This window comes from Acomys russatus, chromosome 17, assembly GCF_903995435.1.
Source record: "Acomys russatus chromosome 17, mAcoRus1.1, whole genome shotgun sequence".
In the NCBI taxonomy this organism is placed as follows: Eukaryota; Metazoa; Chordata; class Mammalia; order Rodentia; family Muridae; genus Acomys; species Acomys russatus.
This window is the reverse complement of record NC_067153.1, coordinates 47,646,806-47,674,669: the sequence shown is the minus strand read 5'-3', so window position 1 is coordinate 47,674,669 and position 27,864 is coordinate 47,646,806. Positions and strand designations below refer to the sequence as shown.

Genomic DNA, 27,864 nt, shown 5'->3' with positions numbered 1-27,864 from the left:
TGTCTCGACAAAACAAAACAGGAAAAACAAAAACAAGCTAGACAGTTCCTAAGGAACAACACTGGAGGTTAACCTCTGGACTTCACACACATGCACACCTGGACACCTGCACACACCCACAAGTAAGTAAACCCCACGAAGCTGAGAGGTATCAACAGCACACCACATGTGTTCCAGCACAGATGCTCTGTGAAACTGCCTCTCAAGTTGCTTCCCTCTCCTCTCTCTTCTCATGAGAGTTGGGCATATCCTATTCTGTCAAATTTTCTCTGATTCGTCACCTTTTCTGCAACTCAATTAGACATCATTTTTCCAACATGGGTGCTTCCTTCTACAAACTAACATTACCTTTGGCATTAAAGGCATGTATCACCATGTTTGGGCCCAAGCTTTTCTTTACCTGAAACTTGCTCTATTCCAGGCTGACCTTGAACTCAGATCTGTTTGCATCTGTCTCCTGGATTAAAGGCGTGTTTGTATTCCAGCTGGATCACACAGACCTAGGAGGTCTTTGGATGTGATCTGTTGCCAGAGCAGCTATGTTCTGAATTAACACTCCTCTACAGATTATTGGATTTTTTTTTTTTTTTTTTTTTTTTTTTTTTTTTTTTTTTTGTGTGAGAAAGGGAGTGAGAGAGGGACTAATAGTGATGCTAGCATCAATTGACTCCCTGGGGTTCTGATCAAGCTTAGACCCTCAAAGAGTGTGGATAGCCCTTGTGTTCCCGTAGTGGCTGTGATTCTGGGCCTGCTCCCTGGAGCCGCCAGAGCTCACACCTTGCAAGGATCCTGCGCATTGCCCCAGTCACCGCCTTCTTTAAAGCTATAGCAGAAGTGTGTATGAGGGGGTGTGGGGGGGCCCTACAGGGCCCAAGAGCCAGGGATGAAGAAGCCAGAACTGCAGTGAGATGCTATCTTCAGAGACCCTGACAAGAAAGCCAAACCAAACACAGTACGCATGCCCACAGATGGTGCAAGGGTCAGGAAGAGGCAGCAGCAGAAGACATGAGCAGTACACAGGTGGGAAGGTGAATTAGCTTCCCCTTGAAGCTTCCATGGAGCAGGTCCAGCCCAGGCAGCCATCTCCTGTGCCAAGCCTAGCACACACCGGGCCATCCCCAACCCCTAGCCCCCGTCGTAGCACTGTACCCTACACTGAGGGTCTCTTGAGCTCCTAGGACCCATCTCTCCTTGGTTTTCTTCACCTCTCTGGCCACCTGTCATGTATCCTTGCACCTGGCCTTTAGAAGTTGCAGCTGGGTGGTCCTGGGCCAATGCACTCCTGCCAAGAGCCCTTCCTTCAGGGACTCCTAACCACCCTCAACTCGCTCCAACATGCAGGCTCATGGCAGATCTGTTTCCTGTCTTGCACAGCCTCTTTGTTCTCTTACATCCCCAGCACTTAGCACAAATGATTCTACTTGAACTTAACACCTGGAGGGCAGGGCACCGGCTGTGTTTCACTGTGTGCTTTGTCCCAGCGCTTCGCAACCGCCACCGCTCGAGGTCTGCGAATAAACAAAAGATCTCACGAGACCCTAGCAACTCTATTTGGACCATTAAGGGAGGGATTCAGGCAGAGAAGCAGAAGTTGGCTGGACCTCAAGCCAGCTCAGCTTCTAAAGCTCCCGGGTGCACTATAAAAGCCCAGGGGAAGCCCGATCCCCTCACTGAGGCTGGAATTGAGAAAACAGAGCATTAACTGGAGAGAGGTGAGGCTACTGAGCATCCTTGTTAGGACTGAAGTGCTTGGCCGGACTGCCTCGGACCCTTGGTCTCTGTGTGCCTTCGTGTCCTTCTGTACAACAGGGACAATGACAGTCTCCTCTGTGAGGAGGCATTTGAGGTGCATCCAGGTCCTATAGGTGAATTGGGGCCCAGGGCTAGTTTCAAGAATCCACAATGTCAAGGGAGAATAGTGTTGCATGGCCACTCTCAGCCAGACTACAGGCAGTACAGACTCCTAGTAATGGGATTCTCCCAGGAGAATTTTAAGCAAAAAGGAAAAACAAAACTTCACACATGTAGCAAAACTCAGTCTATCTTAACTCCAGTAGGTGACAGGGCCAAAATGAAAGAGACCAGGAAAAATACCTGGTCACCTATCTCATGGGGCTGTGAAGAGTCTGGATAGAAACCACTTCAGTCAGCCTAACAGGCCAGAGCAGCATTAGCCACAGTGAAGTAGACTGACTCTTTTTAAAAGATTGATTTATTTATTATTAAGTATATAGTGCTCTGCCTGCATGTACACCTACAGGCCAGAAGAGGGCATCAGATCTCGTTATAGATGGCTGGGAGCCACCATGTGGTTGCTGGGAATTGAACTCAGAACCTCTGGAGGAGCAATCAGTGCTCTTAACCTCTGAAACCATCTCTCCAGCCCCTTGAGCTACTTTCAGAACTGAGTCTAGCTGCCTCCTCCTTCTTTTGGGGGGGGGGGTAATACTCCCCCCCCCCATATACACCTCCTGGAAACATAAAGACCACTGGAGTAGCAATTACCAACTACATCACGGATCCGGCCTGACTCAGGACTGGGATGGAAGGAAGTGAGGCACCCTGCTTGCCTTGAGTGGGCCAGATGCCTTGCCCAGATGTTGAAAAAGTCCCTTCTCTCCCACCCTATTTTGTTACACAGCCACAGCTGAGATCATCTCAAAGAAATTGGACTCACATGGAATATGTCAAAGCAGCTATCAATCAAATTGTTATGATCTGGTATTTCACAAAAGGAAAATCTTTTTTGGATAAAGTGCACTAGGCCGGGGGGAGGGGAGTTAGGCTAGAATGGTGACTTAGAAGTTAAAAGCACTAGGTACATGATACACACAGAGAAACCCTGTCTCAAAAACAAACAAACAAACAAACAAACAAACAAACTAACTAACTAACTAACTAACAAAAGCACTAGGGGGCTGGAGAGATGGCTCAGAGGTTAAGAGCACTGATTGCTCCTCCAGAGGTTCTGAGTTCAATTCCCAGCAACCACATGGTGGCTCACAACCATCTATAATGTGATCTGATGCCCTCTTCTGGCCTGCAGGTGTACATGCAGTCAGAGCACTGTATACATAATAATAAATAAATAAATCTTAAAAAAAAAAAAAAAAAAAAAAAAAAGCCCTAGGTACTCTTGCACAGGACATGGGTCCAGTTCCTAGAATCCATATGGCAGCTCACAACTATCTGTAACTTGAGGACCAGGGGATCTGATGCTCTCTTCTGGCTCCTCTGGCACTGCACACACGTGCTACACAAACACGCAGGCAAAACTCTAACACAGATAAAAATTAAATAATAAACCGCCGGGCGTGGTGGTGCACGCCTATAATCCCAGCACTTGGGCAGCAGAGACAGGTGGATTGCTGTTGAGTTCGAGGCCAGCCTGGTCTACACAGCATGTCCGGGACAGCCAAGGCTAAACAGAGAAACCCTGTCTCGAAAAACCAAAACTAAATAAATAATAAATAAATAAACCTAAAAAAATAAATAAAAAGAAAGTGCACTGGCAGAATCTTGTATGCCCTTTGAGAACTGTCTCCCAGAGTGTTATCTGCAGGGCTGCCTGTCCATGCCTTTTGCTTAGGTTGCTGGGGCTTCAGGGAGTTGCAAGCAGGGGGCTTCCCCAGGCACAAGGGTAGGGCAGAGCCCCTTTAAGTTCCTGGGTATCTCATTGTGATGGTTTGAATGAGAATGCCCCCCATAGCTTTATATATTTGAATACTTGGTCCCCAGTCGGTGGAACAGTTTGGGAAGAATTAGGGGGTGTGGCCTTGCTGGAGGCGTGTCACTGGGGTTGGGCTTTGAGATTTTCCAACTAGCTCAATTTGCCTCCTGGTTGTGAACTAAATGTAAACTCTCAGCTATGTCTCCAGCACCATGCTTGCCTGCCTGCTGCCATGCTCCATGCTATGACGACCATGGACTCCAGCCTTTGATCCCCAACTTAAATGCTTTCTTTCATAACTTGCTTTGGTTATGGTGTTTTGTCCTGGCAATTGAGAAGTGACTAAGATGCTCCCAGTTTCTTTGGCCAGCAGGACTTTGCTCAGGCTCTTCCTTCTGCCAGGGACACACACTTCCCTCCCAAGCCTACCCACACCTTTGACCAAATGGTGAGATGAACTCTCTTCTGGCAGAGTGTGCTGCCTCCTCCAGGAAGTCTCCCCAGACTCTGACTCTGTCCTGACTCTTGATCTGGATCTCCTGGGAGCCCCCCCGCCACATCCAGGAAACCTCAGTGTCTGGCGCTGAGCTGTCCCTGGGCAGCTATTTAGTGAATGCCTCTGCATGACCTGCACCATCAGGGCTGGCTGTGAAGGCTACAGTCTGGGACTCTGCTGGCGTGCTCCTTCTGGAAGAGTCTGAAGTTCAATATTAGCATGAGCAAGAATGACACAATGAGGCTGGGCAGTGGTGGCACACGCCTTTAATCCCAGCACTGGGGAGGCAGAGGTAGGCAGATTGCTGTGAGTTCGAGGCCAGCCTGGTCTACAGAGCGAGTCTAGGACAGCTGAGGCTACACAGAGAAACCTTGTCTCGAAAAACCCAAAAAAACAACACAATGATGGTTCAGCCTCTTCTCAGTTCAGTTTTGGCTTCTCTTCCTTAACCCTTAAGGCAACCAACCTAACAAGTCGGAATCTGTTATCTCGTTTTTTTTACAAACCAGGAACCACCCAGCCATAGTACTGGATTTTTCCCTGTAGATAGGAAAACTGGTTTCCAAAACAATAGGTACCCAGGTACCTACCCTGATGAGTGAGTTGGGTAGCTAGGCTCCCCGACTTCTGCCCTCCAGAGTACAATGTGGGGGAGGGGGGACGACACAGGAGGGAAACATGCAGCTCAGAGTTAGGCCACCTAAGTACCGGAGGTCTCAGTGCTGCCCCCAGGGTTCTCCCAACCCCCAGTCTCATCTTCCTGCCTCCGGTCTCCACCTCCTGACTGGGAAACTTCCAGGAGCTCTCAGCTCACAGCCACATGTTTCTGCCAAGCCGCCCTCTGCCTTTGTTGTCCCTCCCAACAGGACTTTCTTTTAATCAGTCGGAAACTGCAAGCTGGAGCCAGAGGCCAAGAAAGCCTTGGAGAAAACACAACTGTTTCTCCCAACACCTCCCCCTCCCCACACCCTCAGCTGGCCCTGGAACAGGCAAGCCCTACAGGGACAGATCAGTCACAGGATAACCATGGGCTGACTCTGTCCCTTGGCAAGAAAGATGAGGGCCCTTCTGCATAAAGGTGGCCACAGAACCCACTGGCGGCCAAATGAATGGCAGCAGATTAGGAACAGGGCACACTCCATGTCTATCTTCTCCAAGGCCTTTTTCAGATGTCTCTGAGGCCTAAGATTGAGCTCACCTGGCTGCAGGAAGGAGCCGAGCAGACTCAAACCCTTCCCTAAGACCACACCATCAAACCGAACTGACCCAAACGCAAGGCCCAAGACACAAAATGGGTCCCGGGCTGTTCTATCCTGGGTGGCTTCAGGTTGAAGCTTTTCTATGAAGTGCTTGCAGCGCTGAACAGGAACCAGGTTGGCAAGTGTGGGTTCTCACACGCAGCTGGGAGCGCCTCATGTCTCCACCTGCTTTGTTCATCTGCACAAAGTCGTGCGGCGGGGTATCAGAGGTCCCCACCATTTGCGACAGTGTGCCTCCCTTCCTTATCAAAAGTCCTCTCTGATTTTCCCTCTCCCTGGCAGTGACTCAAATGCCTTCTCTGGCCCACACCCATCTCACTCACTGTCTCTGGGCCAAGCACAATCTCCTCCGAGAAGCCTCTATGAACTCTGAGGGGCTGCAAAGCTCTTGGCACTAACAGAGGGCTATGAGCCTACCCACTCTGTCTCCTACACTGAGGAAGGACCCAAGATGTGCCAAGGCTGCAGCCAGTGCCCAGAACAGGCAGAACTCCTCCAGCATTCAGAACCAGGCAAGCCAGGCCTTTCACCCTCCCCTCTGCCTCTCTCTAAGACTCCTGCCTGCAGTTATCTACAACCCCGTGGTGACCTTTTGACCAGGAGGTTAGCTATCCGAGAATCTAAAAATAAACTAAGCTAACCCTAAAGAGTAAGAGATTACGAGAGTGGTGTGGAGATGGGCCCCTTGCAGAAACAAAGACTCCAGGAGGGGCCAGGCTTGGTTGATGGCTCTGAGAGCCCCAGAGCCACAGAGGTTAAAGGTCATAGATTTACAGCCCCACATCTTTTCTGAGGTACAGGTGAAGTACTTGCCCCAGGCCTTAAGAATTATGGATTGGCGGGGGGGGGGGGGGGGGGGGGGAGAAGCACAGCCTGGGTGGACCCTAGTTCATTCTAAGTTTCCTGTATTGGGGAAGTGGTTTGGGGCCACCAATCTGCTAGCCAGGCACTCAATGGCCCAGCAGGGAGGGGGTGGCCAACTCCCAAATCTCCCGGGATGTTCCTCTATTTTCTCTTTTCTTTCTGCCCCCATCCTTGAACAACTTATTGATCCTGCCTTCCTGTCTCGGTTAGCTCAGGAACAAAATGAATGCAGCAGACCCCCACAGCACCCTCGCATCTGAGGGTACAGGCTGGAGGCGGTGAGGAAAACACACTAACGCTGCTTCCAGAACAGATTGATTACTTCCCACCCCACGGCCACCCAACGGGCGGCGTTCTGGTTGTCCCCACCAGTAGAGAACGTGGCTGCAAGAAGCCGCTGAAGGATCTCTTTCAGGAAGGTGAAAGAGTTTAAAACAAGTCCCCATAGCGAGGAGGGGGGCATTAGGGCCGTGCCGGAAGTATTGTTGGGGAGAGGAGGTCGCGGGCCTGGATTCCATGCAGCTCTGGGGACCATCCGGTGACCCCCGGGGCGCAGTGCGCGCTCCGGAGTGTCGGCAGCTGCAAACTTCCAGGGAGCGCGAGGCCCGGGTGGGGACCTAGTGCGGGGCCATAGACTCGGGGCGCCCCTACCTCGGGCCGCCAGCAGCGAGAGGCTGCTGAGCAGCAGCAGCGGCAGCGGGACCGGGCGCGACGTCGTCGCGAGTCGCTTCATGGGGCCGGTGGGCTCGGGCAGCGGACAAAGGAGCGGCAGGCAGCGGCTGCACGTTCTGGCTGGGCCTGGGCAGCCGAAGTGAGGCTCCTTGTGTGCGCCGTTCAATTATCCCGCCCGGAGGAGGCGCGGCGGGGGGCGGGGCCCGCGGGGATCCTCCCTCCGGCATTGCCGCCCGGGCACGCGGCCACCCAGACTCTCCTGCAGGGACTCACCCACGGGGGCCACTAAGCTGTGAGACGTGGCCCGCCACCCAACTAGGCGCGGTACCCCAGAATCGATCCGCATCCCATCAGCCCCCCAAAGATGGCTTGCAGAGGACCCGGACCTTGCTGAGCTTGGACTTAAGCGTCCCAGGCCTCTCATGGAGTCCCCTTTGCCACTCCTGCCCCCGCACCCAGCATAGGCTTCTTTCTTGCCTCACGAATTCCCGGGACTCCACAAGTCCGTGGTTGGCTCCAGCGGGTTGGATCGGACTGGCCGGCCAGAACTGCCAGTCAGGCCAAACAGACTCCTAGGACCAGGGGTATATTCTGGGCTCCTCAACCGCCTGGAAGGTCACTGGAAAAGTTTGTTTTGACCTGACATCTCAGGATAGCAAGCAGCCCTCCTAGGCTGGACCCGCAGAAGCCAGTTTGTGTAGAATGCAGGGCAGCCACCAGCCAGTTTAGAAGACTCATAGATTTATTAAAAATAAAGGAAACAAACAAATAAAAAAAAACTGGGGTAACATACTTATTGTGAAGGCATGAGGACCTGAGTTCGAATTTCCAGCACTCCTGTAAAATAAGTAAAAATCAACGCAAAACATTAGACTTTTAGCAAGATGTGACAGATGCCCTTAGTCCCAGCACTCAAGAGGCAGAGGCAGCCAGGTCTACAGAGGGAGTTCCAGGACATCGGAGGTTACCCAGACAAACCCTGTCTTGAAAAAAAAAAAAAAAAAATACTAAAACAAAAAGACAAATCTCAGTGCAAGTAAACTTGGAGGACCATAGGAAACCGTTTAGTGAGTTGTGTGGGACCAGGGACTCAATCACAGGGATTAGGCTCTGCTGAAATAAATGCCTTTCTGCACACAGAGATGTTGAGCTAGGACTGTCCATGGTGGGAGCCACCCAACATCATCCACAGTCAGTCCTGAGGGAGTGAGGGTGGGGAGGGGGAGGAACACATGGTAGGACCTTAAACTCTGATAGTGCAGAGTGGGAGCAGCCCCAGGTGAACTTCTGCTGTGTAGGTCTGCTTGTAAGGAGGGACAGGAAGGGTCAGAATTTAGGAGCATGGTGCTTCTGGCATAAGTAGTATCTGAGAAGTGATTTCCGTCATATAGTCAGTGTGTGAAAACTTAACAGGCTGTTCACTTGCAACATATGCCCTTCTGTTTTATTCTGAGAGGTGGGGTGGGGGGGTGGGGGTGGGAGTGGTCATGCTATGTTGCCCAGGCTAGCCTTGACCTCCTGGGCTCCAGTGGTCCTCCTTTCTCACCCTCCTAAGCAGCTAGGTCTACAGGCATGCACCACTGTGTCCAGATGACGCTGTGTCCAGCTGTCTCTGAATGAAAGAAACCTCAACTCAGAAGACACCTAATGCTGGAGGTGTGCAGAGAGACCAGGAAAGCTGGCGGAAGGACCAGGTGGCTCTGGCTGTCCCTTGGTTCAGTTCAGGAGGCTTCCCAGAAGTGAGGAAGGGCTCAAGTGGGTAGAATGTTTGCCTAGTATGGAAAAAAAAAAAAAAAAAAAAGCTCTGGGTTGGATCCCCAACAGTGCATACAGCAGCTATGCACGTGTGGCCCCAGCAGTCAGGAGAATATAAGCAGGAGGGTCAGAAGTTCAAGGTCACCCCCTCAGCTACACAGTGAGTTCAAGGACAGAGGAGGTTGTGTGAGATGGCCTCAGGTGACAAGAAAGAAAAGGAGAAGGGGAGGGAGGGAGGGCAGAGGGACCAGTCTCTGCAGAGGCTTACAAGCTTTGGCACCAGAGAGGATGGTGAGGAGTTTTGCCTGGACATGGTTCAGGAGGCCTGAGCACGTGCTGGAGAGAGGGGTCCCTGAGCTGTGAGCAGACTGGAAGTTCATTAGGACTTTGTTATGATTTGATTATTGATGCGGAGTTTGGAGGAGGAGGAAGAGGAGGAGAAGGAGGAGGAGGAGGACCAAGATCTGTGCTCAGTCCTTGTTAGGCTCTGCCAGTTCACTCTTTCTCATCTTCCCTTACTTTTGAGGTTCTTGCCCCGACGCCTGACCCCACAGCTTTTCCAGATCTTCTTGTCACATGCCTACTGGCCTGGAGAAGCAGTTAGCAGATGTCAGGAAAACAGGTATCAGCCAGAAAGCCCCAGGATGGCCTAGAGGTGGTGACCAAAAATGAGGAAAATGGATGGCTCTCAGACTAGAGCACCCAGGTCCAGTCCAGGCTGGACCACTTCCTGTCTCTTTGAGTCACTCACCCATTTGGTGCCTCGGGCCCCCATCTGTTGAATGTGATAGAGCTTCAATCAGTTAGGACATAAAGGACACAAAATTCCTGTGACGGAGTTCCTCCCAAGAATACTGTGGTACACTTGCTGTCAGCACAGCGGCTATCAGTCCCACTCCTGCCTGGTCCCAGACTCAATAACCCTACTTGCAAAGATCAGCAGTAAAACTTCATAAACCCCCCCGCCCAATGTTAGATGACTTCAGGTTCCTCAGCCCAATCTAGGTAGAACTGAGCTCCCAGATGTCCCTGGAAAGAAGGAAGGCCCGGGCTTTTTACAGATGCTGACAGGGGCTGCCTACCCAGAGCCCCAGGCATTCCCACACAGTTTGCACACAATGCAAAGCCTTGGCTACCCTGTTATTTGACTGTACCTCAAGGCTGAGCCATAGTGAGCAACCTCAAGGATGGTACACACATGTGATCCCAGCACTTTTGGAGGCAGAGGCAGAAGAGTGTGAGTGTGAGGCCAGCCTGGATGACATGTGAGGGTATACCTGAAAAAAAAACAAAACAAAACAGGAGAACAAGGAGGAAGTGGAATGTGAGGGCGGGGAAGAGGAAGAAGAGAAGGGAGAGGAAGCTATCCACATGTCCACATGGAGTCGTTCATGTCAGACCCTAATAAAAAAACAGTTCAATAGGAGGGTATGAATAAAGGAGGGGTGCTCACATGGGATTTCCCAGTAACAGGAACCCTCCATCCCAGGAGACTCTTCTACCACAAAAGCCATCCCATCCCAGAAGCCCAGAAAATATTTCTGTGAAGATACCTACAGCAATGACATCACCCTTGGGATTAATCTTTGTGCCCAAAGATTGCTGTCACAGAATACTTTATACAATCCTCTTCACTTCCTGTTAAACCGTCCCCTTGCCTCCAGCTCCTTGAATAGGACAATAGCCAACCATGGCAGTCACGGCCCCATCACACTGCCACCCCTCGGTATGTGCTGTCACTGGAGAGTAATTTCTGCTATTTAGATCAGCATGTTAAGTTCCATGTTTTCTGAGTGTATGAAGGCACTCAACACTGGCCCTTGACCTCAGTCCCCTGGAGCGTGGGAGAGTCAGGAAGCAGCTGGCTACTCTCTCACTTCTGACCAGGAGGCTCAAGGCTGGACGGTGGTGCCACTGGGATTGGATTCCATGTCTTCTGACTCCTAGACCCCCACCCCTGGTCTACTTGGTATCTGGGTGTCCAATCTCTACCAAACGCCAGTGCAGAATATGTCCTTGCCTTGGTAAGACTCTTCCTTGTATATGTAGTGAACACACTGGGTGAACGTTATGGGTATAACCAGTGGCCACTTGACTGTTGTGAAGTGTTCTGCAGGGTTAGAAACTATGGCAGTGTGAGTTCTGTCCTCCATGCTGGGCTGTCTTTGACATTCCTGGCTGGGGTGCCCTGAAAGCCCAAAAGTGAGGAATTCACATTCAAGGGAAGGGAACCAAAAGTAGAGTCTCTCCACCTCCCAGCCAGTGTAGGCTAGAATTTCTTCATGCAGGCTATTTTCACTAGCAAAACCAAAACCAAAAAAACAGTCTAATTTCCACTTCCAGAAAGAAACAAACATCTCTTATGTGTTATGGGCCATTTGTATTTCTCTTTTACTCAGTTATTACAATGGATGAATTATTTGTAACAGCAAAAATATAGAAAAATGCAATGTCCATCAACAGCCTACTTGTGGTATGCATAATTGAATTGAATTAACAATTGTGCAAGAAAGAAACTTAGAGAGATATAATTATTGCACCCCAACTTGACCCTGAGTTTCTTGGCAATGAAAAGAAAAAAAAAGCAAACTGTGATGACTTCTGCGGTTCTTGGTTTTAGCCCAAAGAAGGATCCCATGTTACTGGAAGGCACAAATATTATGTAAAACTTAAGAGAACTTCAGGAGCTACACGTTAGATTGTATTTTGCAATCAATCAATCAATCAATAAGAGTTCTGTTTTTTAAAGATTTATTTATTTATTATGTATGTTTTTGCCTGAATGTACACCTGCAAGCCAGAAGAGGGCACCAGATTTTATTATAGATGGTTATGAGCCACTATGTGGTTGCTGGGAATTGAACTCAGGACCTTTGGAAGAGCAGGCAGTGTTCTTAACCTCTAAGCCATCTCTCCAGCCCCCAATAAGAGTTCTTAAAATGAGGCTGAGGCAAGCCTCTTCAGCACTCAGGAGGCAGAAGCAGAGTTTGAGGCTGGCTTGGTCTAAGGAGCAAGTTCCAAGACAGCCAGGGCTACACAGAGGAATCCCGTCTTCAAAAAGAAAAATAAAATGAGGCTGATCTTCCGAGAGGTTCTTTGTGGAGAGTGAGAGTGGAGCTCTAGGACTGGGTCCTAGGCCAGATGACACATAGCCATACAAATCACACAATCCACGCCTAGCAGGAAGTCGTTCATTACGGCCTGTGTGACAACCCAGCTTTGTCTCATCTCCAGGGCCAGATTAGCAGATGGCTTTCCTGATAACAAATAGCTCTTCATCTGGTTGAGAGAGTGTAGCTGGCGTTTGTAGCCTGTCCTGTCCTTCCCCTTCCCCCAAGTTAGGAGACAAATGGCTTCAAGCTGCTGGCCTCTAAAGCACAGCTGCCTGTGATTTCTGTACATGAAGCCCGGTTCCCTCTCTCGTGGCATTCTGAAAGCAGAGGCTGCTCTGACCTCTGTCCGTCCCTCAAGGGCACATCTCAGCCCCATCCTTAGCCCCGCAGCCTTTGCACAGCTCCCAGAGCACCTAAACCCTCACCTTGTTTTCTGCTTCTGTGCAGAGAGAAGCCCTTCTCTGGAAGGGAGCTGTGTGTGCGGTTCGACTATTGGCTTCTGTCTGGTTCCTAAACCCGCTTCAAAGGCAGCTTCAAAGGCAGCTTCAAAGGCCTCATGGCCTTACATTTAAGCAGCTGGCTTCTTCCTGTCCTTCATGCCTTGGCCAAGAGTCACCTCTAAGAGGGACTCCTGTTTCCCATGGCTAGCCACATTTGGACCTGGATGTCCCCTGGCCTGCACTGGCTCCTCTCCTACCCCTGGATTCCAATCCCCTTTATGCTCCTTCATTTCTCTGTTAGTGCATTGACTTCTGCGTTCCTGGAGGCCAGGGACTGTCTGCCTCTCACGCTATGCTTGGAAGACCTTGTGGAGGCTTGAACGGAGAGAGGCCCTTTCTCTACAGTGGTGCTCTCACATGCTAAGAAAAAGTCAGCCTTCAGCAAGAGTCTCATGGAACACTACACCCACTGCCAGGACCCACATTCTCCTTTGCCCCTTACATGCGACATTGAGAGACGCCAGCCCCCAGGGTGGCTTTGCAGGGTCACTACTACCCCGCCGCAGGCTAGGAGTGGGCCTGGGCCTGTAGTGCCTCACTGCCCTTCTAGACGCTCCTTCTTTAGTTGCCTTGTCTTCTTGGGATGGTCATTGTGACCAGGAAGAGAAATGCAGAGAGATGGGGTGGGGCCTTGAATAGGCTGCAGAAAGCAACAGACAAAAACGACGCACAGGTGTATGCTCAGAGAACGGTTCCTGAGCCCCGCTTGCAGGGCCTCTCCCCCCTCTTCCTCATAGGCGGGAGGTACAATTTTACACATCTTCTGGATCTGATCTTTCCCACCATCACTTTTTAATTTTTTTTTTCAACACAAATTGTGTGTAGGTTCATCTCTAAGTTTTGTTTCACATCCTGTTTATTTTTCAAAATTTATCATCAGACCCCTGACCTTGGAGGCAAATTTAGCTGTTAATAATTTTCTACTCTGATCTTCTAGTTTGGATAGGGAGTTGGCTTAGAAAAGTTTGGGGGGAGCAGTTGGACTCTTGGGCATTAGCAAGGGGTTAGTGTTATGTGTTCCTTTATATTCAGTGATGAGGAAGGGGAAAGGTCAACCTTTGGCCTCCATGTGCATGCACTACCCTCCCCCCCCTCCCCACACACACACATGTAAACCTGTGTAAGCAACAAAACAGAAAGCATAGACAACCTCTGAGGACAGACAACCCAGAACCGATGTCACCAGGACCATAGCTACACAATACTTAGTTGCCTCTAGTGAGGGCAGTTAATGAGACAGTTGGTGTCTTAGTTAGGGTTTCTTTGGCTGTGACGAGACACCATGACCATGGAAACTCTTATAGAGGAAAACATTTAACTGGGGCTGGCTTACAGTTTCAGAGGTTTACTCTATTTACTGTTTTGGTGGTGTACACCAGAGCTCGGAACATATTAATCCTGAGTCTGCAACTTGGAAACCAATGCCCTAAAGCCCACCCCCAACTTCTCCCCTGCCTCCTGGGCCTGGTAAATATCATGCGTTCTGAACCCAAATGTTGGATAATTTTTAAATGACCTATAAGACACAAGATGTTTTTCTTTCTTTCATTTTGTTGTTGTTGTTGTTTTTGGTTTTTTTGGGTTTTTTTGTTTTGTTTTGTTTTGTTTTTTGTTTTCGCTTTTGTTTTTTTTTTTTTTGAGACAGGGTTTCTCTGTGTAGCCTTGGCTGTCCTGGACTCACTTTGTAAACTAGGCTGGCCTTGAACTCACAGAGATCCGCCTGCCTCTGCTTCCCAAGTGCTGGGATTAAAGGCATGTGCCACCACTGCCCAGCAAGGTGTTTTTCTTTCTGTGGGTGTTTTATTTCACTGAGTGTAGTATCCTCCAGGTTCATCTGTGTGTGGGAACTTCCTCACCATCACCATCAGCACCAATATCACCATTATCACAACCACCCCCATCACCACTATGATCACCATGCTCACAGTGGCACTAGGGATTAAGCCAGGGCCCTGTGCCTGCCAAGTGCAGCTGTGGACCTGCACTCGCACCTCCATCCTTACTACTATAGTACTAAGCATTTTGTATTTGATTGCCACTCTGAGTGGAATATTTCCATGGAAAAACGATATGATATGATATGAAAGAAAGCTGTATGGTTTTACATGTTTGCTTTGGACAAGTACAGGAGCGTTGTGTGCAAATATTTATCACCATGAGACTTACCATAGAAACATAATCATAAAAAGAAATATAAATAATATATTATACAGGGACAGTCATATAAATACAACATACCCCCCCCCCGAAATATGGTAAAACTTCACATTTGCAAACAGGAACACTGTTGAAATAAACTATTGTCTGAATAAACTAAAAATGAAAGCAGAAGTTAAGACTGTGTATACACTGCCTTTGTTAAAATAAATATGACTATTGGGGCTGGAGAGATGACTCAGGCAGTGAAGTGCTTGTGGGACAAGCCTGAGAATCCAAAGCACCCACATAAAAGCTGGGTGCAGCCTGGGCTTCTGCAAGTCCAGCACTGGGGAGGTGAAGGCAAGGGAATCCCAGGGCTTCCTAGAAGTTAGTACAGCCAACTCACACATTGCAGGCTTGCAGAGAAAGGCCCTGTCTCAAAAAATAAAGCAGAGTGAGTGAGGAAGACATCTAACATGGGTCTTGACTCCACTTGCACATGACCACACATATGCACACACACATACATGCATGTACACACACACACACACACCCTCATACACACTCACACACACTTTTACACACACACACACACACACACACACACACACACACACACACACACTGGGAAGTTGACATTGATATATTTTCCCCCTCAACATATTCTACTTATTAAAATCAGCCAGGGTGGGATTCCATTGTCTGCAGAGACAAAATCTAAAGCAGGCCATGCCAGTAATTCTATAGAAACTGCTCTTTACCAATTCAACTCAATCTCTCTCTCTCTCTCTCTCTCTCTCTCTCTCTCTCTCTCTCTCTCTCTCTCTCTCCTCTCTCTCGCTCTCCTCTCCCTCTCTCTTCTCTCTCCCTCGCTCCTCTCCTCTCTCTCTCCCGCTCTCGCCTCTCTCTCTCTCTCGTCGCTCTCTCTCCTCTCTCTCGTCTCTTCTCCTCCTCTCTCTCGCCTCTCTCTCTCTCTCTCACACACACACACACACACACTCACTCACTAAACTAGCCATTTCCTTCTATGCTTTTGATTGCTTTTTATTTACAATATATCTTTAACCAAAACCACAACGTAAACAATTGGGAAAACGGAAACAAAGATTTCCCACAATCCCTCCCTCTTGACACAGCTGGAGCTGCAGTGTGCTCATTTTGGTATTTGATGTGTGCAGCTTCCATAGATCACCGCAGGGTACAGGGTACAGGGTTTTGAACTCTTTCCTCCACTCTCCCATGTTTTCCGCGGAGCTTCCTGGCCACGCCCACTCACAAGCAAGGTAGGTGGAGCAGCATCCCTCCTTCTCCTCGGTGCCCTCTGCTCTGCTGTCATGAGAAATCCTGCTCATAAGCCTTCCCATATTTGGAGTTATTTCTTTAGGACTGATTCCCAGAAGTCGGATGAACAGGTCAAAGGACACATACTGTTGTGATGCTCACCTTTCCCTGTTGGCCCAGCCACCTGCTGTTTGCTGGAAGGACAACCGGTTCCAATTAAAGGCCTGGCGTTTTCTCATAGATTCCAACTGCAGAAATGGGGTGGGGGGGAACCCCTGAGGCGCACACAATGTAGTGAACTTGCTCAGCTGAATTGCCAATGGGGGGCAGGGGATTCTGTTAGACTGTTCTCTGAAGAAACTCAATAACTTTCTGTATAGGCTTACGTTTCGGGGGATAGTTGTGGCTATAAATGTGTACACTTGGCAGAGTGAGGGGCAGGTCCAAAGCCCCCGTCCCTGGACCTGGGCTTGAACTGCCATCACCTTACCTCACAGCTAAATTCAGAATTTATCGGTCTTTCTATCTCTCATTGCCTCGTTGCCTCCATCCTAAGGATGGGAAAACAGAGATGCAAAAAGATGAAGGAGCTGAGCTGGAAATCTGATGTTATGAAGTCACCAAGTCACTACTTATTTGAATCCCTCCACTCCAGGTTCTCTTCTAGATCCATTCACATTGCATTGGATTCACCCATTACACACACACACACACACACACACACACACACACATACACACACACACACACACACACACACACACACACTGTGCTGGGCCCTGGAGAGCAGGAGGAGATGGTGCTAGAGAGAATTATTGTGGGGGTCCTGAAAAGAACACCCTACAGGAAGTGAGGGGCCCTCTGAGGAGGGCAAGAATCAGCAAGATGACTCCACAGGTAAGACACTTATTGCGCAAGCCCGACAGCCTGAGTTCATCCCCAGAGCCCGTGATGGATGGAGGGAACTGACTTCTGGAAGCTGTCCTCTGGCCTCCACGCACGTTCCCCTGGTATGCGTGCAGCCACACGCAGGCACACACATCATAGACACACCGGAACGATAAATAAAAAAATACAATAAAAAAGTTTCCTCCTGGCCTCATGGGTAGGATCCTAAGGAAAAATGATCAGAAGTGAGTGGCTAGGGATGGTGTTGGAGGCCATGGGCACTTTCCCTTGGCTGTTGTGTGCTATGGTGGTTAAGAGCAAGCTTTGCTCAGGAAGGTCTGCACTTGAAGGTAACTTCCACTTCCCACGGGCTGGAAAAATGTGCAAGCCGCTTGCCTTCCCTGAGCTGCAGTGGCTGCTTCATTAAAAAGCATAACAGCATCATATGGCTGCTGGCATTGGGAGGGTTCTGGAGGACGACATGTGTGAAGGGGTTTTTGTTTTTTTGTTTTCTGAAACAGGGTTTCTCTGTGTAGCCTTGGCTGTCCTGGACTCACTTTGTAGACCAGGCTGGCCTTGAACTCACAGAGATCTGTCTGCCTCTGCCTTTCTGAGTGCTGGGATTATAGGTGTGCGCCACTGCACCCAGTTTGTGTGTGAAGGTTTTTTTTTTTTAATAATTTATTTATTTTTATTTTATGTGCATTAGTGTTTTGCCTGCATTATGTCTGTGTGAGAGTGTCAGATCTTGGAGTTAGACAGTTGTGAGCTGCCATGTGGGTGCTGGGAATTGAACCCAGGTCCTTTGGAAGAGCAGTCAGTACTCTTAACCTTGGAGCCATTTCTCCAAGCCCATGTGTGAAGTTTTTAACTGGGCTCTTGAGACTTGTCTGCTCAGACTTGGATATGATGATGGAGGAGGAGGAGATGGCTGACTTAAGCTTGGAAGTCCTCCTGAAGCTTCAAAACCTTGGGTGAGAAGGGTATGAAAAGATCATGGGCAGAAGTCGATGGGCAAGGCACCGGAGGCAAAAAGATAGCAAAGTCTTGGAGAGAGGCCTCAGAATCTCCAACTTTTTAGCCTGGTCATGGTGGCACATGCCTTTAATTCTAGCACTTGGGAGGCAGAGGCAGGTGGATCTCTGTGAGTTTCAAGGAAGCCTGGTCTACAGAGTGAGTTCCAGGACAACCAGGGCTACACAGAGAAACCCTGTTTCATCTCCAAAACCAAAACCAAAACAAAACAGTGTATATATACATACATACATATATATACATGTATATAACTTTATTTTATACACATGGATATTATCTCTGAATGTATATCTGTGCACTATATGTATTCCTGGTGGCCTTAGAAACCAGAAGAGGATATTGGATCCCCTGAAACTGGCAATCAGTTACGACCGATTGTGAGCTGCCATGTGTGTGCTGGGAACTGAACCTAGATCCTATGCCAATGCTCTGAAGCCCTGAGACATCTCTCCACTCGGCCCCCAATTTCTTTGAGACAGGGTCTTTCATGAATTAACAGATTTGGCTAGGTTGACTGATCTCCAAACCCCAAGGATTTCCTGTCCTCACCTCCCCAGTGCCGACATTACAGACATGTACCACTGTGCCCAGCTTCTTCTACACGGGACTAGGACTCGGGTCTTTGTGCAGCAAGCGCTTTGCCAGCTGAGCTATCTCAGCCCTTCTACCATAGGTTTTAGCTATTGCACACATATGTCTCCATGAGCCCTGGTGGGGGAGAGGGGCAGGCTCCTCGCTGTCTGTTGGCACATCATCAACTTGTTGTTCTCATTAAGCCTCCTATGTTCTTGCAAGTATCACACAGTGCATCCGTCTCTGCACTCTGCATCCTGGGATATGCCCCACTCAGGGCACCGGGAGGCCTCCTCTAGATGTCACAGTATAGGTGGCTCAGTTTGGGCTTCCTCCTCACGTCCTCCCGTTTGACTTTGCTGTAGCTTCCTCTGAGCCAGGTAGGGCAGGTGGGTGTGGCCATGAGACGTACCACGGGTAATCCGTGCCTACCACTGGCTCTTTCTGGGAGCCTCCTGGGGCCTGAGGTATTTCTAGCTGTGGTCTTAGAAATGCCCAAGGTGTGACCAGCCACACATCCTCTGGTTCTGTCATGGTGCTTGGGACAGCTGGACAAGAGCAAAGTGATTTCTCCCTGTCTGCGGGGCTAGGTCCAGCACCTCAGAAGGCCACACTCAGTCCTTGGGATCCTTCTGTCTGTTTCTTTCTCTTTCATCTTCAGCCCCTTCTTTGTACACAGAGTGAACAGCTCATTCATTCACCCATATATCAAGTGCTTTACTAAGCACTTACTATGTGCCAGGACCTGTGCCTTGCCCTAGGCAGGGTCTCACTATATATCCATGACTGGCCTCAAATTCATAGTCCTCCTCCCTCGGCCTCCTAGGTGCTGGGATGGCAGGCACGAGCCACTGAGTCTGTTTTTAAGCATTGCTCTAGGCACAGAAGTGAACTTCACTAAGCCCTGGCTTCCATGAAATAGCACTATGGGGGGCGGGCGGATCAGCATTTCCACTGAGAGGATCTAGCGCCTCCTCGGTGGCTAGCAGTGTGTTCTGCTCTTGCAAGCAACCTGAGTTTGGTTCCTAGCATCCAGACCCAGTGGCTCACAACAGTTCCTAACTCACCTGCACATAGCTATATGCGACATACACCAGTCTGATCCAACCTGCGGGGTTTGACTCAAACTCGAGAAGAAGGTCACCTGTTGAAAATGCAAGACACAAAGAAGGAGAGCAAGTCTGATTGATCAAACTCTCAAACTTTATTAGTCAGGCAGCAGCTTTTATAAGTCAGAAGGCAGGGAAGTATATTGCTATAGCAACCAAACTGCAGCCTTTCTCAAAACACAGGGAATTCCAGGCAGGGTCATAATGTCCTGCCACACAGGGCATCTTGCTTTGTCTTCATCTAGCTTTAGTCTAGCTGCTGACCCACAACAGGGTCGCTCCTTCCCTATCTGTCTTTAGTCTAACTGCTGACTCGAAACAGGGTCAGCTAGTTTCTGGTGAAAGGCAAGCTCTGGGAAAGACAGAGACTTAAAGGTACAGACTTGGACAAGATGGCTGAACATTGGCCATATGGCCTATTGTCCCCAACACCAGTCCACGTAACAAAAACTAATAAAAATAAATTGTTGAGGCTGAAGAGATGGCTCGGGGTTTAAGCACATTTACTGCTCTTGCAGAGGACCCAGGTTCAGTTCCCGGCACCCACGTAACTCCAGGTCATGCACATATATGTAAATTCAAATACATAAAAACCTTAAACACACACACACACACACACACACACACACACACACACACATACACACACCAAAAATCCCTCCACTGAGACATGAACTGTTCTCTCTCTCTCCTTATATACAGGGGCTGTTCCCCCACCCAAAAGCCCCCTCTACCTTGCCAAACTCACTCCCACTCTTCAAAGAGTCCTGTAGGACTCCCTCAGGAGCCATGCGACATGAGACCACTCCATGGTCCTGACCACAAACAAGCTTGCAAGGAAGGTATTTCCCATTAAAAAAAAATGGCACTGGAAGCTCTCTCTCTCTCTCTCTCTCTCTCTCTCTCTCTCTCTCTCTCTCTCTCTCTCTCTCTCTCTTTGATTTGGGCCGTACAGTACTTACTCCCAACTAGGAACAAGTGAGGCTGTACCTTGGGCTTCAGTTTACAAGGCATTTGCACGTGTGTGGTTTTACTGTCTGGTTCACACTGCCTACCACCAAATGCCTTCAAACACCCTAAGGGGGCCTTGGGTTTCATAGTGTGATGTGCGCCCGTGTATAAATGTGGGGAACTGAGCTGGGTGGCCTGTTGGGGCATGGAGGTACATACCTCTGCCTCTTAGCCCTCCTTTGGGTCTCCTTGGGTGCTTGGGGGAAGGGAGGGGTCAGGGCAGGGGGTACAGATGCACCTGGAGGGACTCTGAGTAGGTAGGGACAGGGCAGCAGCCCATTTACTGGAATCTGAGATCAGATCTTGCAGGCAGAAATCAAGTAAAGCCCAAGAACCAAGCCTGGAATTCTGAACTATTTTGGAAAATTCGGTGAAGTACATGTCAATGCCAGTAAAAGAAGTAAAGACAGAGGAAAACTGACCCATGAAGGATTTCTTTCTTCGTGTCCATTTCTGGCTATTGGGGTCTTGCATCAAGGTTTCTCTGGGTCACGATGGAGCAGATGCTACTGCGCATTTGATGTTGGTTGGTTTTTTTTTTTTCTTCCCAAAACAGGGTTTCTCTGTGTAGTCTTGGCTGTCCTGGACTCACTTTGTAGACCAGGCTGGCCTCGAACTCACAGTAATCCACCTGCCTCTGCCTCCCGAGTGCTGGGATTAAAGGCATGCGCCACCACATCCAGCTTGGTGTTGGTTTTTAAGCATGGTTTTCTGTTCTAGAAGCAAACCCATGGCCAGGCTATGCAGAGACTCCCCTTCACTACATTTTAAATCCAGCAAGTAGATGTTCCCACCATAACAAGCAGAAGAAGCTGGTTGGATTACAAAAATCTGAGCTGGTAAAGTGGCTCAGTGGCTAAGTGCACTGACTGCTCTTCCAGAGGACCTGCATTTGATTCCCAGCACCCACACAGTAGCTCACAACCATTAGTAACTCCATTTCCAGGGTATCCAACGCCCTCTCTGGCATCCATGGGCACTATAAATGTGTGGTATACAAACGGTCATGCAGGCAAAATACCATACACATAAAATTAAAAAGAATCTGTCTGTGTATCCTTGGCTGTCCTGGACTCGCTTTGTAAACTAGGCTGGCCTCGAACCCACAGCAATCTGTCTGCCTCTGCCTCCCGAGTACTGGGATTAAAGGCGTGTGCCACCACGTCCAGCCTAAGAAGAAGCCTTAAAAAAGTTAATCAGAGCTGGGGAGACAGGTGGCTCAGTGGGTAAAATACTTGTTGATCTAAGCCTGAATCCACAGCGTCTTTGGAAAGGCTGGGCATGGTGGCATATACCTACAGCCTGAGTCCTGGGAATCACTTGTCTCCACCTCCACCTCCATCCACCCCTCCCAGTTGTAGTCATGGCCTCCCATACTGAGTTTTGTTTGTTTGTTTGTTTGTTTGAGACATGGTCTCTCTGTGTAGCCTTGGCTGTCCTGGACTCAACTTGTAGACCAGGCTGGCCTCGAACTCATAGCAATCTGCCTGCCTCTGCCTCCCAAGCGCTGGGATTAAAGGCATGCACCACCACACCCAGCCCATACTTGGCTTTTACTGAGTGCTAGAAATCTAGATTTTAGTCCTGGTGCTTCACTGAGCCACCTCTCCAGTCTGCTCTTTAGTTAGTCTTCTTTCTGAGAGCTGAGGACAGGGCTTCTTATGTGGGGGAGGGGAAGGCAGGGGGGAAAGGAAAGCTGTGAATACTTGAGAAATCACGAGGAGAAGGCACCAAGAGTCCAGGAGGGGACTGAGATGATCAGCCTGTTTGTCCTGGTGGCACAGCTGTAGAGACCCCTCCCACACCCCACACCCGCACCCAGTGTGGAGCAAAGAGGGGTGAGTAGGAAGATCCACAGGCTATCTTGGAGTCTTCAAGGGCAAGGAGACAAAGACCTGACAAGTTCCCAGCGAAAAGACTGAGGAGTCAGGCAGTGGTGCCACACGCCATTAATCCCAGCACATAGGAGGCAGAGGCAGGCGGATGTAAGAGTTTGAGGCCAGCCTGGTCTACAGAGTGAGTACCAGGGCAGCCAGGACTAGGTAGTGAGAACCCATCTCAAAACAAAACAAAACAAAACAAAACATAAAACAAAAGATGACTATGAGGGCACAGTTGGGGCTTTTCTTCAGCCACAATCCTCCTTATCTAGGAAGGGCAATTTTATGTTTAGCTTCTGTCCTTTAATCATAAACAGTTTTAGGAGAGGAGGAAGAGCTGTCCTGTCCACGGAGAGAATGACGGTGCCCAGAACCTCTTTGCTTTTGATGTATAATGTCCAGGATTCCATTAAAATAATTAGACATGAAAAGAGCTAGAAGAATCTGGCAGGCAGTGAAGGGAAGAAGGCAGCAAGAGGTGGAGAAACAGGATGATACAGATGTGGACATCAGGGAACAGGGACGTTTACGCAAGCTGACAAGTGAGAGGCTTTGCAAGGGGACAAGGAAACTCAGGGAATCAGATACAGGTGACCCCAGCTAGGGGCTACATAGGCTTTCCAGAAAGGACACATATGGCTGTGGTCCTTAGAAGAAAGAAATATGCTCCAGACAGCTGCCTTCAGTGGTCCTGTCTGTACTCTATGGCTGAGAAGGCCCTCTTTCTTTTTTTTTTTTTTTTTATTATTTTTAATTTTATTTTATTAATTTATTCTTATTACATCTCAATGGCTATCCCATCCCTTGTATCCTCCCATTCCTCTCTCCCTCCCATTTTCCCCTTACTCCTCTCCCCTATGACTGTGACTGAGGGGATTTCCTCCCCCTTTATATGCTCATAGGGTATCAAGTCTCTTCTTGGTAGTCTGCTATCCTTCCTCTGAATGCCACCAGGACTCCCCATCCAGGAGACATGGTCAAATATGAGGCACCAGAGAACGTGTGAAAGTCATACAGAAGTCCCTCTTTCTTTAGCGGAATACCTAGTGGGCAGGCTCCCTACTCAGGCACTGTGCAGCATTGGAGCCCTCTCCCTCCCTTCTCAGAAATCCTTCCCTCCAGCCCAAGCAGCTGCTGTAATTTCAAGACAATGTCTCAGCTGAGTTTCTAAATTCTGTTTTGGAGGAAGAAAGGGGGAAAAAATGAGGCTGAGGATGTAGCTAAGTTGGCAGAGTGCTTGCCTGGCATGCACAAAGCCCTAGGTTTGGTTCTTAAGGCCCTAGCATGGCATAAAACCAGGTGCCATGGCAGACATTTGTAATCCTAGCACTGGGGATGGGGGCAGGAGGCGGGGGAGGAGGCAAAAAGGACCAGAGGTTTAAAGTCCTCTTTGGCTGTATGCTGAGTTCAAGGCCAGCCTTGTCTACTTAAGTCTCAAGGAAAGATGGATGAGAGGAGAAAGGAAAAGAAGAAAAGGAGAAAAAAAGAGAGTGAGGGGGGAGAAGGGAGAGGAGGAGGGAGAGAGAAAAAGGGATTAGAGAGAGCGAGGGAGGAAGGGAGGGAGGGAGAGGGAGAGGCATAGATGTGTCTTCTAGGGGCCTGCTTATGCAATACATGTTTCTCTTAGAGACAACCATGTTCAAATAATCTGCCTCCCCTGAGTCTTGAACCAGGGACTCAAAATGAAAGAAAGAGCAAGACCCAGGCCTGGCCCTGGGGAAGAAAGATTCTTAACTCAAAGCATTTGAAAGCCAACAATTGAGTGAGTAAATTGCTTTTGAGCCGATATTCTGGAAAATACTGTCTCTTTCTTTCTTCCCCAGCCCCCTACCCCACCCCTGCCATGGGATTAGTTCAAAGTACGTGTCTCGAGCACTTTCCAAACGCACCCTGTATCCCAGCACATGTTCGCTGTTGGCACAAAAATCACATTGGAACTGAGAGCGCACAAAGTGAGTGAAACAAATTGGATGTCGGTACCACTTCACAGTCTCATGCTAGCCCCAAATGCCAGTTTTCCAAGGTTTACATTTGGGCAGGTTGGAGTCACAATAGGGATTTAAGACAAGCATACAAAGCCAAGCCCAAACCGAAAGCCAGAAACGTATCTATACATTAAAGACACCACTATCATCACCAGGCCAAGACTGAGCCCTGCAATCAAAACAGAGACGTTCCCCAGAGACCGAGTGTGTTTTTTATGGCAGGCTTCCTTTGTGCCTAATCTCCCTCTACATAGCAAAATCGCTTTAATAAAACAGCCCTGGACACACACTCAGCTTCGAGAAAGAGACCATCTGTTGACGATTCTGAGGTCTTATGACTTCATTCTAAAATCAAAATATACTGTTCAAAGCTTCACGGAAAATGAAACAGACCCATAAAGACATGAGGTCTACTTTAGCAGAACAAGAAAGAAATTGATTCACAGTTATACAGAATTCAGAATCCACTGGTCCTCAGCCAGCAATGATCCTTTCAAACACAGAACACCAGCAAGACTTCAATGAGGGATTTACCACCTGTGTGTCTCCCCATTTCACAAAGAGAAGGGGTGCTTGCAAGCACCCCACACTGATTGGCTGTGTGTTTGGAAAAGCAGCAGCAGCAGTCAGGGTCTCCACAAGCAGACAGGGTCTCATGTAGCTAACCTCAAACTTCTGATGCTCCTCTTTAAATCTCCCAGGTACTAAGACCACAGGCATATACCACCAAGCCTGGCGTTATGTGTCGCATGGGTTTGAACCAGGAGTTTGTGCATGCCAGGCAAGCACCATTCTAGCCCAGACCTTGTTTTGTTTTGTTTTGTTTTTTTTGAGAAAAGATATCCCTAGATAGGCCTAGCTAGAACTCACTGTGTACACTAGGCTGGTTTTGAACTCTCTCGGTGATCCATTTGTCTGCCTCTGATTGCTGGGATTACAGACGTGCGTGGCCATGCCCATCCACCTCTGCTGCTTTATTTGTGGCACTTTGGAATGGAAGGATTTCCAGACAATATTTCCTTGCCTTCTGAAACAAGGTATAGGACTAGCAAGCAGCCAGTCTACTAGAAATGGTGAACTCTAGGTTCAGTGAGAGATCCTGTCTCACAAAATAAGATGGAGAGCGGAAGACATCTGACATTGAACCATACCCTCGTGAGCGTAAATATACACATTTTTAATTTTTTTTTCTAAAAGCTGTTGGAGCTGAGAGTGGCAGGTAGGAGCAACAGCACAATGCCTGCAAGCCTAGCACTAGGAAGTCTGAGGCTAGTGAGCTCAAGGCTAGCCTGGGCTACACAGTAAGTTCCAGTATAACCTGGGCTACTAGTAAGACCCTGTCTCAAACAATGGAGGGATGTGTTGGAGAAGTGGGCTTCTTTTGCCAACTGCACCGAATGACAATCACTAGAATGAGTTTCACAAGGTAAAAAAAAAAAAAAATGTTTATTCAAGAAGAGGCCATCTCTGGAGATGGAAGAGCAAGTCTCAAATCTACCTCCCCAAGAATTTAATTAAGTGGTCTTTTATGTGCGGCAGCCTGGGGAAAAGGAATGGAAGGTTAGGAAATTGTCCGTGGTCTGCACACATATAACGAACTTCATCAGTTGTCACGTGTGACACAGGGAAGGGGTACTCTCTATATTCCTAAATCTGGTGGTTGGGGCTGAGTCTGGAGGTGGAACCCAGGGCCCTGTGCGTGCTAGGCAAGCACTCTGCCTCTGTGCTAGACTGTCAGCTCTCAGACTGATGAGACGGAGGTAGGTAGCTGTCTGTGTGTTTGAAACAGGGCGTCACTGTTTTCCCCTGCCTGGTCTTGAGCTTGTAGGCTCAAGCAACTCTACCACCTCTCCTCCCAAGCGTCTGAGACCACGGGTGTGTGCCACAGCTCACTCTGCCACTTCCCACTGCTAACTGATGGTCTCACTGTCAATAGACTTTAAAGCAGGTGGCTCCACATGGGTGGAATGCACTAGACACTCTGCCCAGCTTAGTCCAGCTTCGGGCTCCTAAAGTGTCCTCTATCACCTTCTCCTCTTGTGGTCCTCAAGGACGGCAACAGGCTGCTGCGGAAACCACAGAGCTTTTGAGAAGTTTGAATGCGCCTGCAGCTTCAGCCACGGCCCCATCCACATCATAGAGCACTCACCTACTTTTGTGAAGCCTGGAAACAAGTTGGATTCGCAGCACTTGCTCTCGAATTCCACATATACTACGTACCTACTGCCTTAGGAAGGGAAGGCTCAGTGACGAGTAAGTGGATTACATCAGACTTTCCAGGGGGAAAAAAGACCAAGTCCGTTTTACACTAACTCTTTTAGAACATAGAGGAAAAGGACTCCTTATGAATTCTGAGTACAGACACAAAAATCCGTTATGCCAAACTTCGAACCAAATCCAGCAGTCTATAAGAAAAAGTTTACGTCATGACTAAACGTCATTACCAAACTTCCTGATCAGTTTAACATCTGAAAATCAATCAGCCAGATCCACCATGTTGACACAAATCATGCAAGCATTTCAGTATTGGCGGGGAAAGTGCTCGACACAATGCAGCCTCCATCCTAGACAAAATGTCTCTGAGAGCTGGGAATTCTTTGCCTTGAGGAAGGCACTTGACCTGGAACCCTCCCCTGGATGCCGAAGGACGGCTGGCACCCTTCCAGTTTAGAGCCATGAAGAATAAAAGTGTGGAGGCTTCGGGGATAGCTCAGTGCATAAAGCACTTGCTGTGCAAGAGTGAACATGTGAGTGTGAGCCCCTAGATCCCATATGGAAAATCATGTCTATAATCTCAGGACTCCTATGGAGAGATGGGAGGTGGAGACTAGAAACTACTGGGCCAGTTAGTTTGGGGTGTGCAACAGTGAACAACAGACAACAACAACAACAAAATGAGAGAGATCCTGCCTTAAAGAAGATGGGAAATCTAGGAGGAACACTCACACATACCCGCCATTACACTAGCAGTGAAAGATTATGCATTGCTGCTTTTGTTAGGTGGGGTGTCTCCAGCATTACTTAGCTCTTGTTGGGTGATGGTGTTTCTTTTATAGCCTTACTGGTATTCCATTTCATTCTAGAAATTAATTAATTAATTAGTTGGGTTTTCGAGGCAGGGTTTCTCTGTGCAGCCTTGGCTGTCCTGGACTCGCTTTGTAGATCAGACTGGCTTCGAACTCACAAAGATCCGCCTGCCTCTGCCTCCCGAGTGCTGGGATTAAAGGCATGCACCACCACGCCCAGCTTCTAGATGTTATTGAGAGAAGATTATTGAAAGATCCAAATACATGGGCAGAATTACTGATTTCCTTATTGGTTGTAAATACTGCACAGTTTTGCTTTTTGGTACAAGCACATTTAGAATTGCTGCATCTTGGTGGGCTGACTCTCAGACATTGTTCCTCTCTCTGTCTCTGCAGCTCACTTCTGCTCCAGTGCCTGCTGACATTTGCGGCCTGCTTTCTTCTGCCTGGGAGTCCCTAGAAGGGGCTTGTCTTTAGGACCTGCATTTGCTTTCACTTTGCCGAGCTGCGTCTCGTAATTGCTCCACAAGACACCACTCATGGCTGTGGTGATTATTGATGCACCAGAGCTTGTGTCCGCCCTTCACCTTTTTCTTGTGATTGTTCTC

The 27,864-nt window shown here is 48.8% G+C and overlaps 1 protein-coding gene across 1 annotated transcript in view; it reads right to left on the bottom strand.

The window, feature by feature from the left end:
- The window catches only part of Fbln1 (fibulin 1), a 77,788-nt gene extending 70,682 nt beyond the window's left edge, over nucleotides 1-7,106 (bottom strand). Inside the window, exon 1 of the mRNA XM_051160139.1 lies at nucleotides 6,941-7,106. Within this exon, the coding sequence (XP_051016096.1) occupies nucleotides 6,941-7,022 (82 nt within the window). The 5' untranslated portion in view covers nucleotides 7,023-7,106. The remainder of the gene's footprint in view (nucleotides 1-6,940) is intronic.
- Nucleotides 7,107-27,864: the final 20,758 nt, after the last annotated feature.